The following is an 18,374-nucleotide window of genomic DNA, read 5'->3' as shown; positions in this document are numbered from 1 at the left end:
TTCTCCTGATGCTTTTCCCCTTGGTTTGTAGATGGTTGCCTTCTCACTGTGTCCTCATAGGGTCTTTCTCTGTGTGTGCACAGTCCTAGTGTCTCTTCCTCCTCATATAAGGACACCAGTCCTATTGGATCAGGACCCCATCCTTATGACCTCATTTAACCTTAATTACTTCTTCAAAGGCCCTATCTCCAAATATAGTCACACTGGGGATTAGGGCTTCAGCATATGAATTATGGGAAACACAATTCAATCCATAACACTAAGTAATATTCAACTGTGTAAATATATCATAGTTTATTTATCCATTCTTCTGTTGATGGATACCTGTGGCTATTTCCTTTTAGGATCTATTATGAATAAATCTACAATCAACAATCATATACAAGCCTTTTTTGTTAGCATATATTTTTATTTCTCTTGAGTAAACACATAGGAGTAGAATTGCTGAATCATGTTTAGTTTTATAAAAACTGCTAGACTTTTTTCAAAAATGATTATGCCTTTTTTCCACTCCCACTATCAGTGTATGAGAGTTTTGCTTGCTTTATATTTTTATCAACTTTTGGAGTTATCTGTCTTTTAATTTTAGACATTTCGGTGAGTGTGTATTGAATAACTTTTGGCCAAACCCAAAAGGCAGTTCTAAGTTGTTTTTATTTTTACAATGAACATGCTTGTTTTTGTTATAAAATGACAATTTACATTTTTTTATTTTTACCAAAGTAATAATCAAACACTATTAAAAGTTTTTAGTGGAAAAGCAGCAGTCCCCTTCCCTACTCTTATCTAGGTCTTTCATCAGGGTCAACCACCATCAGTCTTTAGCTGTTTTTCTTACTTGCTACCTTATATTTTATACTGCAGTTTCTTGATTTACCATGTTCTGACATTATCTTCCCGAGGTAGCATAGGAGGACATAGTCCTCTCACCTATGCCCTATTCCCTCTCCAACTGCTACTTCCTCTGCCAATACAGTATTACATTTTGGTTAAAACAGTTGTCACTCTTTCATTATTATGACCAAGGAAACACTGTTCAGTGCTGAGAAAAAGAGAAGCTATCATCATCCCTCCTTTCTTATACAACTCTTTATTATGATGGTATTAATAATTACCTTATTTCTTCACTTGCCTAGCTTGCTATGTTCCTATTATTAATTGCTCCCATATGTTCCAACATCTCTTCTACATGCCCATGGACAATATTTTCCATATGTTCAAATATATCAGTTATTGTTCTTTCCTACAGATCTCCACACTTTTATTCCACTCTGAATTGGTTATTCTCTAGGCCTGCTGAACAACTGAGACTTCTCTTTACTGCCCCTTCAGTAGTCTCCCAGATTGGTCTCCCTACTTACTAAATCCTATGTCATCCTCTTTCTTGATTTAGTCCTTTATTGTGCTGGAATAGAGCCTTGAGTATCTGTGGGTAGGAAGTAAATTTTTGAGATCTTAAATATCTGAGAATGTTTACTGAAATCTGAAAATTTTCCTCTTAACTTGATTGATAATTTTGCTGGGTATAAAAATCTAATTTGAAAAAAAAATCTAATTTGCAAATAAATTTTCCCCATAATTTTGAAGGCTTTGTTCTACTGAGTTCAAGCATCGATTACTGCTGTTGCAATGTTCTGCCACCATTCTTTTCTTTGACCTTTTGTATTTTGTATGTTACTGTTTTTCTTTTCATAAGTTTTAAGAATCTTTTGTTTGTCCAGGGTGTTCTGCAATTTCACAATGATTTTCCTTAGCATGGTTATTTTTCTTATCAATTGTACTGTATACTTAATGGGCTTTCAATTTGGAGTTTCATGTTCTAGAAATTTTCCTTCAGTTCTGGAAAGTTTTTTATACATTAATTTTTTAATCACTTCTTTCCCACTGTTTTATATGACTCTTACTTTGTATAATACCTTTTATTGGCATGTTGATTCTCTTGGGCTGATTCTCTAATTTTCTAACCATTTTTTTCTTATCATTTTTTTCATCTTTCTGGGAGATTTTTTCTACTTTATCTTCAAGCCTTCCTCCTACATTTTTATTCCAACTTTCTTTAATTTTAATTTTAATTATTTTAATTTTTTGCTGCATTGGGTCTTCATTGGTGCGCATAAGCTTTCTCTAGTTGTGGCAAGTGGGGGCTACTCTTCGTTGCAGTGCACAGGCTTCTCATTGCAGTGGCTTCTCTTGTTGTGGAGCACAGGCTCTAGGAGCGCGGGCTTCAGTATTTGCAGCACGTGGGCTTAGTAGTTGCAGCATGCGGGCCCTAGAGCGTGCTGGCTTCAGTAGTTGCAGTGTGCAGGCTCAGTAGTTATGGCTCGTGGGCTTAGTTGCTCTGCAGCATGTGGGATCTTCCCCGACCAGGGATCGAACCCATGTCCTCTGCATTGACAGGCAGATTCTTAACCACTGTGCCACCAAGGAAGTCCCCCAACTTTCTTATTTGTTTTAAGGTTTAAATGTTTTTTTATTTTTTCCCTTTTTTATAGCATCTTGTTTTATAGCATCTCGTTTTATAGCATCTTGTTTCATGGCTGAAAATTCTTCCCTCATCTCTCTGAGAATATTAATTGTAATTGTTTTGAAGTACAGTCTCTGTTTCCTCAGGGTTCTTTTTTCTTTTTTTTGTTTATTTGCTATGATGTTGGAGACTTTCCTTAGATGTCTGATGAACCTTAGCTGTCTATTCATATTAAAGAGAGACACACTAAAAAGTTAATGGAAAACTTTTGTGCATAAGTGGGGCTTGTTAATTAGTGGACCTCTTGGTAGGGTGATGTGATAACAAAGCTGGACATTTACTATGAAACCCCCAAATGCCACTCTCTTGTGGCATTTCTCTTAGGCCATTTTATTTTTCCAGAGAAGAATTCAGTAGTGTTCTGCCTACACTATATAAACCTCTCTTGAAATATCCTGAAGCAGGGACAGGAAAAGGAAATGAGCTTCAACCTCTACCCTGCCTCCCTTGTGCTAGACTTCTTGGTCTTCTTATTCTCTCCAGAGCATAAATCTCCAGTCTTCTGTTAGGAAGAACAAGATGAGAGGCAGCAGTAATGGGATAGTTGCTTGGCTGCCTGGACAGAAAATATAGCCAGGTGGGTGTAGGAGGGAGGCTAATCATTTTAATAAAGTTTCAACCAGTCTCTTTCTTTCAAACCCTTTCCCCTCTGTAGTACCTTGTGCCACCCACTGCTGAACCTTTTCAGAGTCCAAAAGGGGAAACAGACATACTTATTGTTAGCATCCGCCCCTCTAGAAACCCAGGTGCTAGATGTCTCTCTCCCTATGCTAAATAGCTTCCATCCAGTTTCAACCCTTTCCATTTTCCAAACAGTTGTTGAAATCTCTCCACTACTGTTGTCCTTCCTCCTGGTTTCTTGGTCCTTATAGACTTACATCTTTTTCAGTTTCCTTTATTTTCAATTTTTTAAAAAATATTTATTTATTTATTTGGTCATGCCAGGTCTTAGTTGCAGCAGGTGGGCTCCTTAGTTGTGGCTCGTGGGCTCCTTAGTAGAGACATGCGAACTGTTAGTTGCAGCATGCATTTGAGATCTAGTTCCCCAGCCAGGGATAGAACCTGGGCCCTCTGCATTGGGAGCATGGAGTCTTAACCACTGCGCCACCAGGGAAGTCCCTCCTTTATTTTCATTTTAGTAGCGTTTTGAAAATGATTTGCCATGCTTAAAACCAGAAGACTCATTCTTAAAGGATATAATTTTTGACACTTTAAGGAATTGAAAACATGCCCCAATTAATTGCTTCACTGAAAGCTTAATAAGTTTTTTTTGGTATATTTTTGGGCAAGTGTGATTCTTCTAAATCTTTAACTTCATACTCAGGGTACATATTTAAAAATCACTGCATAAAGAAATGACATTACTTATTAACTGCCAAAGTCAGATACTGTTGGAATCAGTTTCTAGAAATGGTTACTTGGCCTACCCTGAGTCTTCCTCATCTTACCTAGTCTCTCTGAGGGTAAACATCAGCATTTGTAAGGCAGCTGGCAACATTTAGGAATTTTCAATACTGTGGGCTTTGCATTTCTTCATAAAGTAGTCTCACTTCTATGGAAATTGACCCCATAAACTTGCTTCTTCATTAGCACCCTACTGCAACCAGCTAAAGTTACTGCTCCCAGAAAACAAATATCATACTGCATTTCCTTTAAGATGATGTAAGAATTTGAACCTAGCATGTAAACCTGTTACAGGATCTTGACAAAAGCAGTTGTCAAGCATGTTTCTTTTTTCCTTTGCATGATTCAGATTGTGTTTTTATTTTTTCTTCCAGAATTGGAGAGTCCATATCCTTATAACTGAGCTCATTTCCACATTTAATTTCTGTCATGTTTAATTGGCTTTGTAAACCTGGCATAAATACAAACCCCTCACATTGAACATACTCTTAGAGAGCACCCCCATTTGCTAAATAAGAAAATGAAACAGGTTCTACATCTGCTTCCCAAAAACCTTCATAATGGGGACAAGATACTGAAGTATGCCTTGAGGGATCTAGGGAGATACTAATTGTATCCAGGCCTTTGCCATAGCAGCATGAGCTGATGTTGGCTTGATCTGTAATTGGACTCTTATGACTGTCTGGCAGCTTCTGTGACATATTAGTGGCCTTGGCCCAGTTTCTAATTGGCATCAAATTAGCGTGTATCTGCATCCACAAGACAGCTTAACTTTCTAAATAAGAGAGGTCCTAATATCTATTTTCTTTAGCTATGATGCAATTGTACTTTGCAGGTTTTTTCTTTTAACTGAGAAGCAGCTGAAATTTTAAGATTCCCATATTACTTTAATCCTGAGCCTTTTGAATCTACTTCTCTATAACTGAAACAGAGTCTAGAAACTGCTGGTCCTGGCCCCATGTCTTGAAGAAATTACATAGCATTATATCTCTCTGGATTCAGGCCATAGGCATTCTTAATCTTCAGGCTATCTGGAAACTTTAATAGAAAGCTTCATCTGTAATCATTTTAAACAGAGCCAGTAGAGATTGCTTTAGTTAGTAGTTTACCAGCTTAAACTGAGTACTCTCTAGTTGGAATGGAGACTTAATCAAGAAAAAACTCAGAATAAGTTTTCACTTATATTTTATATCTTACTTGGCAACTTGTTTGAAAATGTTGCATAAAAGATCTAATACAGGAAACATTTTATGTAACTGCTTATGATTAATAAATATGGAATCTGAAGCATTCTGTTTTATAAATCAAGGTCTTAGTCCAAATTTCCTGTTTTTCTACACTAAAACAAAACAAAACAAAAAACAAACCCTTAGGGTAAAAATAGCACTAAACTACATAGGGTACTCCAGGGGTCAAGGCAACAGGCAAAATTAATTACTCAGGATGCCATGGTGTTGAGGCTTTTGTCAGACCATAAGCAGAAACATTCATTTTGTAGTCACTATAGATAAGACATTTGGTGCAGCTGGTTTTATAAAAATATAAGTAAATATATCCTACTTCAGATTTTCTGTGCCTATTGAGAATAGGAAAGGAATGGATAACAAAATGTTAAGTCAGTGACTTGGAAATACAGACTCACACATTGCTAGTTCCTGGAAACACCAGTCATTCTAGTCAAAGACTTCTTTACTACATCTTAATTTTAATCACATCTCTTTCTGCCTGTATTTTCCAAACCTAGCCACTGTCTTCTATCTTTAATACCCTGTACCACCACCTTAAACACATATATACACTTACTCACACATTTTGACCTTTGTTCAAAGATTTTCCAGTCTTGAGTCATCTGCACTTTCTCACTTTTACAAATTCTGTCAGCTCGGCCCCTGCATAATAGCCTTCAGTGGATTTTCCAACGTTTCTTTGTCCATATTACCAAGACACTCTGAAGAATACATGCATGACAGTAGATATTGATACTTTGGGATTCATACCATCATTTGACACGTCATCATGCTAAGATGAAAGTTTTCTCATTTACATTTCTTTATAGCCTAAAGAATGTTTCTTGATACAACCAAAGGAAACAAATGAAGATGCCACCAAGACCAGGAAGAGGAAAAAGGTAATATTAATAATTTTTTACAATGGTACGGCCCCACATGGTTTCTATCACACTGTTATATAGTGTACTTTGATAAGGCAATTATTGTAATCCCCACTTTAGATATGCAAAAATTGTAAAATTCATTGAGGTTTGGTGACTTTCCTAAGGTCACTAGTAATAAGTGTTTCTGTTGGAGCTAAAAATAAATTCTTCTAATTCCTATTTCAGTCTTGTGGATTACCAAACATCTTTGTTACCCACCCTGTGTTTTCACTGTGGTTAGAAGTCAGACAGGGGTTTCTAATTCTAGAAGGGGCCCACAGCTCTCCTGCCCTCTGGCCCCTCTGGCTCTGTCCAAGAAAAGAAATTTACCAACCTTCTTTTCTTACCCATTTCATTTTTAAAAAATCTTATGTCTTAAAGTATTAATAAAAAGAGAATAATAAGCAGATAAAAGTAGTGTAAGTATAAGGTATTTCTGACTCTAATTTCAAACCATAATTTAAAGCAAAAGGCTCCCCTTGCATTTTAAGACTTGCCTGTGAACATATGGAAAAATCTGTTGCTCCTATACAAACTTTCTTATGGCTCAGCCTTGAAGAAAGTGTGGTTAGCTTTTTTTTAAAATAAATTCATTTTTTTATTTATATATTTTTGGCTGTGTTGGGTGTTCATTGCTGTGCGCGGGCTTTTGAGCACAGGCTCTAGGCACGCGGGCTTCAGTATTTGTGGCACGTGGGCTCTAGAGCAACAGGCTCAGTAGTTGTGGCACACGGGCTTAGTTGCTCCGCGGCATGTGGGATCTTCGTGGACCAGGGTTCAAACCTGTGTCCCCTGCATTGGCAGGTGGATTCTTTAACCACTGCACCACCAGGGAAGCCTGAAAGCGTGGTTAGCTTTGACCTTCCACCACAGTTGTGAAAACAGCAGTGTAATTCTCTCCCTGCCAAGAAGGGTCTACTACTGTAGTCAACAGAGGAAATGCGATTGGGATTAGAGGAAAGAAGATGGACTCAAACCAATTACTTAACAGCAAGCTTTTAGAAAACTGAGAGTGTGTGTGCATATGTTTTCCTTGCCTACACATGGCCAAATAGGAGGATGGGAAATGCCAAATTGGCTGAGTTTTGGCAAGTCCTTAAAGAAACGACTTTTACTTCTCTTTGATAGTTTGTACACTAATGGCCTTCAGGAGTGTTAAGTTCTTGGAGTTCAAGGTCAGAACTCCAGCTAGCTAGTTTAGCCTTGGCTGAGGTCATGCTAAAATGTGCCCACGGATGATGTGTTCTTTTAAAGTTAATTCATTTGACAGAACTTTGACCGTTCTTGGCAGTGGTATAAAAAGGAAGATAGTATGGAAGGAGGGGGGGAAAGCTGGGGTAGGAGGCAAGGAAGGGCTCTTTCTGTATTTTGGGTGAAGTACTAGGAAGAAATAAGAAGGGAAGTTTATGATGAAAGTTAAATGAACAGTTGTGCATTCCTAGTACATTGCAGGCATTCAGTAAATGCTACACAAATAAGTCCAAATCAAAATAGATGTTGTAAAGTATTTCCTGTTCTGCTTTACATAGGGCCAATTCAAGATGTCTCTCCCAAGACTTGAGAATTGAGGGTCTCAAGTGCCCCTGTTTAGTGTCCTCCTTTGCTGAGATTAGTCCTGTAACTCTTACTTTAATCCCAGAAATCCAAACTGAAACTCAGTGCCTTAAGAACGAGGTTACACAAGAAATTCTCAAAATTCTACTCTCCCAGGAATACACATTTTCTGAGGCTTAAAAGGAGGTTTCCACAAGCAACAAGATTTATTGACTTTTAACAGAAAATAGTACCCTATTATAGACTCCTGCAAAATTTTTAGTTCTCCTAGCAGAGACCAAGAGTTACAAGGAGTCTTTTAGATCATCCATTCATTTTTCAAAGCAGTAGTTGTGTCCAAGAAGTATCTTTTAAGTTTTCTCGAGTGTGTTTATTAGAACTCCCATTCACACTTGGCTATCACAGAACCTACTTACAGTTTAAATGCCAGAGGAATGAACCTATCCTAAGCCAAATGCCATCCTAAAATCTGTCTTCCCATTTTTACTTCTTTCCCATCAGAAGAAAATTACTGATGTTCTTGCAAAATCAGAGCCAAAACCAGGGACACCTGAAGACCTACAGAAGCTGATGAAGGACTATTATAGCAGCAATCGCTCAGTGATTGAATTAGAAGAACTAACCCTACCAGGTACAGCCAGGCTTCCTTGTTGTTATTCCTTTTAATTAATATATTTCCACCTGCTAGTACTCCTTTCCTCAACCTAATAGTTTTAACTGTTGGATGATTTCTTCATTCAGATGCTAACTGGTATTCGTTCAATCTCATGGAAAGATTTGTAATTTTTATTCAAAAGGTATTGGGTGTGCATTTTGTTGGACAGATTCTTCAATGAATAAGAATCTTTAATAAGGATAGAAGTTAAATTAAAAAAAGATAAAGCACACATTCAAAAGTATAGATAATTAATTTACTCATCCTTTATAGATAAGAACTTTAGCTTTAATAGCATCTTAGTTTTGTTGTTGCCCTTATCATGGATATCTAGTCATGGTTTTGCTTTTAGAGTAGTATTTTGGGTCCCAGTCAAGACATTTTTCAAGTAAGCCATCTAAAGATAGGGACAAAATTCTGCATTTTTAGCAAGGCTGACACCTCACCCTGTGTGATTCTTTTTTTTTTTTTTTTTTTTTTTTTTTTTTGCGGTATGCGGGCCTCTCACTGCTGTGGCCTCTCCCGCTGCGGAGCACAGGCTCCGGACGCACAGGCCCAGCGGCCATGGCTCACGGGCCCAGCCGCTCCGCGGCACGTGGGATCCTCCCGGACCAGGGCACGAACCCGCGTCCCCCGCATCGGCAGGCGGACTCTCAACCACTGGGCCACCAGGGAAGCCCCCTGTGTGATTCTTAAGACTACTATCATTTGAGGTCTACTGCCTTAGAGTATTTATAATTAAGTTAAAAGACATTGGAAAATTATTTTTAAAACCAATTTTAATTAATTTCAAAATAATAATATAACCTGTAACTCTTTTGCACAGAGATTGAAGAAAAGATGTCGTAAAATCATGAGCTCTCTCTATATAGACAACTAGAGATATCTAACACTGCTTTTGGAAAAAGTCAAGGGTAGCTTGATTTCCTTTTTCCATTACAACTTTATGCTTTCTAGAGGCTTGAGAAGCTGAAAAACAGCCCGTACCCTGAATTTTTATAATTCTTTTATAAAATGATGTGTGTGTGTGTTTTAAATGCACATTGGGTTGGAGACATCAGTACCCCTGTCTGTTCCTTTTCCAAAAGGAATACTCTTTAGGGAATTGAAGGAACTCATTTCCACATGAGCGAGTTCTGGAGTTTTCTACCTACTGAGATCAGAAAGTCCAACAGCAGTTAGAGACCACTCTTCTCAGCACAGCAGTTCCTCAGGAGGAGAGCTAGGTCCTGGCTTTTCTATCCTCAGGAACCAGGTATTATAACAAAGCCTCTTCAATGTTTAACTGAAGTTTGATTTTACTCTGACTCAGTGGTCAATTTTCCCTTCTAGTTCTTTGTTCGAGTTTACCTTCACCTGAAGAAGGACTTGTAAGATAATGGGACCACTGCTGCTCTGTAACCTCATAGAACATTGTAATTTGCTAGAATTGTAGAGAGTCAAAAGTCAGAAGAAAAAGCCTTTAAGGAGTCATTTGAGTTCCATAGTGAGTTTACATTATATTATATCATCATTAGAGTGCAGTAATATAGTTAGGGAATGTGTGGTCATGGTTGGCTGAGGGGAAAATGTTTAAAATATGTTAAAAATACTGCTCTAGCCAAAAGGAACAGGTTTTCATTTTCAGTTAAGAAATTAGGCCATTCTGAGCCACAGTGAACAAAGGCATCATAGGAAGGTTTTAGAGAAAACGCCCATCACTACACTGTCAGGACCAAGGACACAGAGGAGGTCTCTGTTATTTGAGAGGAGGGGCACGCCATGGGCTATCTGGAACAGTCTCAGGAAGGGGCATAAATACAAGATGGATATAAGTAATAAAATATTGTTCCTATTTAGTTTGCTGAGTGTCTAACTTGGTTGTGGTTTGAAGTTGTTTGTGTCTGTAGGGCAGCAACATGTCTTTTCAATTAATACTGTGCATGTACATTGTTAATGTCATACACATGGGAACTTAATTAGAGTTTTGAGGCAGGAATCACTTAGAGCTAACTCAGCTGTCCTCCTGAGAGCTGCAGTGTGGTTTAGATCAGTGCTAAATGCCTGTAAGCTAGCTCCAACTGAATCACCCAGGAACTTAAAAAGCAAATTCCCAGGCCCAGCCCCAAGGAATTCTGACTCATTGAGCAAGGGGGAGTCCATTCCAGGAATCTGTATTTTTTGTAAAGTTCTCCAGGTGAGTCTGGTCATATCCAGGCTTGGGAGATTACAGTTTTAAAGACCATCAAAGGCTCTACAACAGTATAGGGGGCAACATCTTTGAAGTTAGCTATTCACATACTGTGAGTTATATATACTGGGGCACAGCATAAGTTTCATTTAACTTAGTAATAGTTTACTCCCTAACACTCTGCTGTGTTTATAGACAGACTTTTTCTGCTATAATGAATTAGGATGCTAAACATGATGTTGCTTTTTTATACATCTTAGGTACAGAGTTAATAATACTACATAATTGTTAGACCATGATCATTGTTGGTTGAGCAAGGCTCCTATGTTTTATTGTAGCCCATTCCATTCTTTCATTGTGTTGTACTATGTTATGTTAATGTTGTATTTTGATGCATTATTCCCGCTTTTCCCCATCCACACTCCAAATTCCTTTCTCCATAGGCATAATGTGTTACTATACCTCTTTAAATATGCATATGTTCTTGTAAAATATATCATACTGTTGCACGTGGATACTTTTTACAATTTATTTAAATGATGTGCTGAACCTCTCATTCTGTTTCTTTCCTCACTTAACACTTTTTCAAGATACCTGTATAGCTTTAAGTACATCTACTTCATTGCTTCTAAAATGCTACATAGTATTCCAATGATTTCATCGACCACATATTGCTCATCCATTTTCTCCTATATGGACCTTTAGGTTGCTTCTAGTTCCCCAGTATTACAAATAATGCTAGTATGAATATACTTGAGTATGTCTCTTTACAGACTACGCAAGAATTCTTTCCATTATTTACTCAGGAATGTAATCCTGGGGTCATAGGGTATATACACCTTAATTTTACTGCCATCCAGGATAGCGATACCGCTTTACACCTCCACCTACAGTTCACAAAGAGTTTCCATCATCCTACATTCTCAGCAACACTTGGTATTATACAGCTGCCATTCTAAACATTCTAAACATTCTAACAGTTGCCATTCTAAAGTGTGTGCAAAGTGTTAACTCATTTTGTATTAATTTGCATTTCTATGATGACGAGTTTGAGCATCTCCACATAGATTTGTTAGCTATTTAAGCTTTGCCTTTGTATATTGCCTATTCCATGGATTTGAAAATAAAGGTGCTTCATTAGCTCGTTCAATGATATAAGCTTCTATTTCATTACTCTAAGAAATGATGGACAGTTAAAAGTTTATTTATTGTTGCTGCTGCTGTTGTTTTAAATGCTAGACAACTTTAAAATATATGAGTCCCCAATTCATTAATGTTGTACAACCTGTTCAAGAATACACCATTCACATGTAATCTATTTTGAGTATGTGCGTGTTTGCAAAATCCTCTACAAAGCATGTTTCTCATATTTCTAGACTCCTGCTTCCTCAAAGCCAATGATTTGACTCACAGTCTTTCATCATATCTAAAAGAAAGTAAGTAAACTCATTTTTGAAAAAATTATTCATCAAATTTTATTATTTCCATTAAAACATTAGGCCTATCTCTTTTTTTTTTTTTTTTTTTTTTTGCGGTACGCGGGCCTCTCACTGTTGTGGCCTCTCCCATTGCGGAGCACAGGCTCCGGATGCGCAGGCTCAGCGGCCATGGCTCACAGGCCCAGCCGCTCCACTGCACGTGGGATCTTCCCGGACCGGGGCACGAACCCGTATCCCGTGCATCGGCAGGCGGACTCTCAACCACTGCGCCACCAGGGAAGCCCTTAAATGGATTTTAAATGAAGGTTTTTAAGGTCCATCTTGATATTAATTTTTATTTATTTAAATTTATTCTTGTTTTTCTATGGTATTGGGGATTTGGGTTTTGGTCTTGTTTTTGTTTTACAACACATTAGAAGTATTGCTCCTGGAATCCAGAGAATTCTTAGTGTTCTAGTTGCAGGTACCCCATCAATTTGCTATTTGGCTTGGCACAAGTCACTGAGGACTCCTCCAGGACTCTATTTTGTTATCTGAAAGACAAGGAAGTTGGACTGTGTGATCTTGAACCCATCTCTGAGGTTCTGAAATTCTGTTCCCATGTTCAGAATTCAGACCATGGCTATTGCACAGACAATCTAATTTGATCTTTTCGATTGAATGTAGGCAGTAATAACTAGATTATTCATGCTAGGTAGTCATTTATTGTGACCAACAATGAAATAGTTTAGACATGGTGATTTAACATTCTTTTTTCAAATTCTAACCAATTCTGATGACACTCAGCTTGAGTTCATAAACCTTTCTTAGCCTCAAATTCAGCAAATGTAAATGTAGGTAATAATGGAATCAATCTCAATGGATTATGAGAACTAAAAAAGTTATGGAAGGTGCATAGCACAGGGTCAGTGTTTAATAAATGTTTGCTACTTTAATATCATTTCCATTTTATATCTTATGCTGACTGTCCCTTTAAAATGTAGGATTATTTATTTATTATTTTTGGCTGCGTTGGGTCTCTTTTTTTGTTTTTGTTTTTTGTGGTATGCGGGCCTCTCCCACTGCGGAGCACAGGCTCCGGACGCGCAGGCTCAGCGACCATGGCTCACGGGCCCAGCCGCTCCATGGCATGTGGGATCTTCCCGGACGGGGGCACGAACCCACGTCCCCTGCATCGGCAGGCGGACTCTCAACCACTGCGCCAACAGGGAAGCCCCATGCGTTGGGTCTTTGTTGCTGCACTCAGGCTTTCTCTAGCTGCGGCGAGCGAGGGCTACTCCTTGTTGCGGTGTGCAGGCTTCTCATTGTGATGGCTTCTCTTTGTTGTGGAGCACGGGCTCTAGGCGCGTGGGCTTCCATAATTGTAGCACGTGAGCTCAGTAGTTGTGGCTCGCGGGCTCTAGAGAGCAGGCTCAGTAGTTGTGGCGCACAGGCTTAGTTGCTCCGTGGCATGTGGGATCTTCCCAGACCAGGGCTCAAACCTGTGTCCCCTGCATTGGCAGGCGGATTCTTAACCACCGTACTACCAGGGAAGTCCCTAAAATGTAGCATTTTTAAATCAGTTCTTTTCCCATTTAGTCAACACTGCCTTTAAGCATCAAACATAAATTAAAATATAGAAAAGGTTGTATTATTACAAACTTTAAATTTTCCTTTTCTTTTTTTTTTTTTGTACAAACTTAGTCCTAAAGCTGGTCACATTTAGCTACTTGGCATATTATATATTTTGTGGTGTAAGTTAATGATATTTCATTTTAGTTTAATATCTAGAATAACTAGATAATAGAATCTAAACAGTGCTCATATTCTATTTTACTTAAGCCATAACAAAGAAGTAATTGGGGGATATTCAACTTTGGAGGCCTTATTTTGCTATATTTAGGGTAATATTTTTCTCATGGTCTTTTTTCAGTCTGCCCTAAGTGGGTGAAACTTCGGAAAAACCACAGTGAGAAGAAATCCATCCTGATGCTGATTATCTGTGGCTCTGCCATCCGAGCCCTGGAGCTCATTAGGTTGGAAGATTCACCTGTTCCATTTCGTAACTGTTTTCTGAGTAACTGATATGTGCCGAGCTGACAAGTTCTATATGCTGGAGAGCAGCAATGAACAAAATATACAGAGTCCCCTCTCTCATGGAACCTACTTTCCAGTAAGGGAGGCAGACAATAAACAAATAAATATGCATTATAATGTCAAGTAGTGATAAGTTATGTAGGAAAAAAATAAAGCATGGCAAATGGATAGAAAGAGATGGGGGCTACTTTTAAAAGGGTAGTCAAAGAAAGCCTCTTAGGAGATTGACCTATGAGCAGAGACTTGAACAAAGTGAATGAGAATGCCAAGCAGATATCTGGAAGAAGAGTGTTCCAGGTAGAGGGGACAGTGTTCAAGGTAGAGGGGACCCTGACATGGGGTGCCATTGGAGGATTTTGAGCAGAGAAGTCACATGATCTGAATAATCATTCTAAAGGATCACTTTGGCTGCTGTGTGGAGAACACGTAAGGGTAAAGCAGGGAGATCATACAAGCAATAAACAGTTGGAGAAATAAATGAAAGAAAAGATCTAATTTAAAATAGTAACAAGAAAAAATAGAACACCAAGGAAAAAACTAGCCAAAATTTAGATGAAGAAAATATTACATAAGGGATGCAGAATTCTTAAACAGAAAGGAGTACCATATTGTTGAATAGGAAGATTCAATGTAAAGATGTCTGTTTTACCTAGAATAATCTACAAATTTCACAGATTCCTAATGAGACTCCTATAGTTTTATAAACTAGTTTTATAAACTATTGTTTTATAAACTAGTTCTATGTTCATATGAGAAAATACAGAAGAAAAAATAGCTGGCAAAATTCTAAAAAAGAATGCTAGTGAGGAAACTATGCCTATAATATCCATCAGATTGGTTTTTTTTAAAATACATATTACAAAGTCTCAATAATTAAAAGAGTATGGAACTGGCACACGTGTGACAGATAGATCAGAACAGTGGAACAGAACTGAAAGTTCAGAAATAGACCCATATGCATATGAAAGTACAGGATATGGCAAAAGTGAAAAATCAGTAGGGAAAGATGGATTATTTAATAATTGGTATTGGAACAACTGGGTAGCCATCTAAAAAAATTAAGCTGGGTTCCATATCTCACTCCTTATACTGAGATAAATGCCAAGTGGACCAAAAATTTATATGTAAAAATTATGTTTTAAAGACAATTTGTCGGCGCTTTACTAAGTACCTTCGCATACCTTTTCATTTACTGTAGCTTTTGTAGAATAAACAAAAAGGCTTCCACTGGATCTGTAGTAACATTCAGCTTTCAGAGAAGAGCTGTCAGAGTAAAATGGGATTTCCTGGGACTCACCCTTTCCCAGGGCCAGGCTCTGCACTGGGCTTTGACCAGAGACAAAACAGGAAAATCCAAGTCCTAAAGAAAAAGGAACTTGATCAAACAGATTAATATGCAGAGTAGACTCTCGGTAGTTATTTAGCATCTGTTTTTCTAAATGAGCTAATCTGACCATGAATTTAGAAAAGTAGTTTTTTAAGCTTTGTTAATAGTCCTTCAGATCCTTTCTGCTAGGCACACATGTTAAATTGTATCACACACCCTTTCAGTAAAATGAAAGTGTTTCTATTAACTATTTCTGCTCCAAACATAATTGATCTTCAAGACTCCAACTGCTTCTGGGCAGCCATACTTGCTGGTTCTGAAATCATAAGAATTCACATTGACATTTCAGTGTTTTAAAGACTACCCACAGAACTCATTTCAGATTCAAACACTAATGGCAAAAAAGTTGGCCTGGAGGTGGCCTCTTAAAAACAAGTTGTCACATTGATTTGAGTTTTTACCGTACATAAATGCCTTTCTGATGGGCATAGAAGGACTATGTTGTCGTACTTCATTTGCCAGTTCTCAGTGTTTCTTTATGTCTTCAGTAATATTATGATCCATTTCAAGGTTAGGTGATTTGCAGAAGGTGATTTCTGAGCAGGCATAACAAACCCTATTCGTAATGGCTAATATTGAATAATTCTAACTTTTGTAAGAATATCTGTTCTCTTGAGAACCATGAGTTATGTTAAATATGTCCCCTAAATTGTCTTCTTAGTTAACCTTGCCATGGAGAAAGCTCATGTGTAAGTACAGACTCAAGTGCAACAGAACGTGTGTAGCATGAGTCACTATTTTGTAAATTCATTTATTCCTACTGGTAGGTAATATTTCTCAAGTATATTAATGATATATAAAGGAAAGTAATATTCTGAGCAGTATTCCCATATTCTATTCCCAAACATCAACTAGAAGATTGTTCTTTTATACCCATTTTATACCCATTTATACCCAAAGCATTTCCACATATAAGATTTTACAGATAAGCTCACTCTGCAAAGTCCATAAAAGTAGGGGAGCTGCTCTGAATGAAGGACATAAACCCTCCTGCTTCTCCCTGCTAGCTTATCCCTGTCCCCTCAGGGCAGCCACACACAGACCTTCATACATGCCCTTGGGCTCTGTAGAGCACAGGCTGACATCACTGCTAAGATATTTCTCACAAACGAATTTTTGGTTTTTTGGTTTTTTTTTTTTTTTTTTTTTTTTTTGCGGTACGCGGGCCTCTCACCGTTGTGACCTCTCCCGTTGCGGAGCACAGGCTCCGGACGCGCAGGCTCAGCGGCCATGGCTCACGGGCCCAGCCGCTCCGCGGCACGTGGGATCCTCCCGGACCGGGGCACGAACCCGTGTCGCCTGTATCGGCAGGTGGACTCTCAACCACTGCGCCACCAGGGAAGCCCACAAACGAATTTTTTATGAGAACTATACTGCAGAGTTTGAAGATAAATTCTCTGCCAGGGACCTGAAATACAGAACTTTTGTATTACAGGTGTTAAAAAACAAAATTCAACCAAGTAAATTTGAAGATCACATTGGCTTAACTCAACGATTCATGAATCAAGGCAGCACCCAGCCAGCAACTAGTAGGGCACTCCGAGGGGTTGTGCAAAATGAAAGTTTTTAATAGGAGAAAGGGTGGAGGGACTTCCCTGGCAGTCCAGAGGTTAAGACTCTGTGCTCCCAATGCAGGGGGCACAGGTTCGATCCCTGGTCAGGAACTAAGATCCCACATGCTGCACAGCACCGCCAGGGAAAAAAAGGAAAAAGGGTGGAGCAATGGAGCCATTAACAACAGAAAAGAAAGACTACTTTTTAGGCCAGGACATCTTTTTCGGGGGAAGGAAATGGCAAGGGTTTTATCTTCCTCTCTGATATGTAAAGGGCCCACAGGACAGATTACCTTACCGGTGCTTGACCAGAGAGATTCCAGACTGGTTGATTAAGATTACGTTTCTCAGAAAAGTTGAAACTGCAATTAGATGAAGTATTAAATCTGGGTTTCGGTATCATGGGCTTTTCACATAAGTGACACCATTTTGGGACTGTGGTTTTCATTTTAACACAAGTGAAGGGCAAATCCACATGTTTCAATAATCAAGGAAACCTAAGTAAAGTTAACCGTGTGCCTGCGACTTAGAAGCCAACCCAGATGCATGCCTGATTAAAGGCCACCCCACTTTCATTCCAGAGATGGACTAACCTGAAAATCGGAATTTTGTGTGTGTGTATCTATCCACATACATATGTACATATAGACACACATAAATGTGCATATTATTTTGAATAAATATGGTGTAATACTTAAGATGTAATAAGTGGTCCATGTGGCCCTGAATGAGTGATTTTTCTTCTGCGTAAATCTGTTGCTTTTCATCAGGTCAATGACCGCATTCAGAGGAGACAGCAAAGTCATGAAATTATTCGCAAAACACATAAAGGTAAGCAAGGGTCTGTGGTTCCTAGTGGGGGGTGGAAGTGACCCATAACGGCCACTTCCAGACCTCAGTTGTTTCACTGCAGCCTTTTTTCCGTATCTCCTTAGCAAGCATGTTCTTTGGTTCCTTCCTTTTGTAATATATTGAACGACCGTTGCAATTTTCTTTGCGTTCCCCGCCTCTGCTCCCACAACAGTCATTACTCCTCTGTGCTCTGAGGTTTCTGTACAGAAGTTGAGCTTTGAGCCCTGGACTCTTTGGAGACTTAGCCAATTTTCCAGGGAGATGCTCTTCTGTCTTGATGTTAACCTTCTTTGCCCTGGAAGTTGACCCTAAACAAGAGTAGCCCCATTTGCTTTTTTACTTTCTTAGCTTTTAGATTAAATGCTCTAAATTGGACTATGATTGAACTTTCCATGACTCTTCTTTTCTTTGTTCTCTTCCATTTTGGGGTAGATCCAGGAGCAGGTAAAATTGCTGGAGAAGCGTGTGGTACACCTGGGTGTAGGAACTCCAGGAAGGATTAAAGAACTCATTAAACAAGGTATGAAAAGAGGTAGTGATACTCCTACTCAGAGCTGAGTGTTTGCCTAACCCCCATGTGAGTTTGGGAAACCACATGTGTGATGTAG

At 38.6% G+C, this 18,374-nt stretch overlaps 1 protein-coding gene across 3 annotated transcripts in view; it reads left to right on the top strand.

Annotated features, from left to right (window-relative positions):
* Positions 1 to 18,374, top strand: part of CMSS1 (cms1 ribosomal small subunit homolog) — a 383,345-nt gene that overhangs the window by 357,289 nt on the left and 7,682 nt on the right. For all 3 annotated transcript variants that reach the window (XM_059064867.2, XM_067034821.1, XM_059064868.2), the window contains 6 exons: positions 5,985 to 6,056; positions 8,136 to 8,265; positions 11,836 to 11,895; positions 13,811 to 13,913; positions 17,685 to 17,745; positions 18,199 to 18,286. In XM_059064867.2, the coding sequence (XP_058920850.1) occupies positions 5,985 to 6,056; positions 8,136 to 8,265; positions 11,836 to 11,895; positions 13,811 to 13,913; positions 17,685 to 17,745; positions 18,199 to 18,286 (514 nt within the window). The remainder of the gene's footprint in view (positions 1 to 5,984; positions 6,057 to 8,135; positions 8,266 to 11,835; positions 11,896 to 13,810; positions 13,914 to 17,684; positions 17,746 to 18,198; positions 18,287 to 18,374) is intronic.

This window comes from Kogia breviceps, chromosome 5 (assembly GCF_026419965.1).
Source record: "Kogia breviceps isolate mKogBre1 chromosome 5, mKogBre1 haplotype 1, whole genome shotgun sequence".
Classification (NCBI taxonomy): domain Eukaryota; kingdom Metazoa; phylum Chordata; class Mammalia; order Artiodactyla; family Physeteridae; genus Kogia; species Kogia breviceps.
This window is presented reverse-complemented; position numbering and strand designations above follow the sequence as displayed.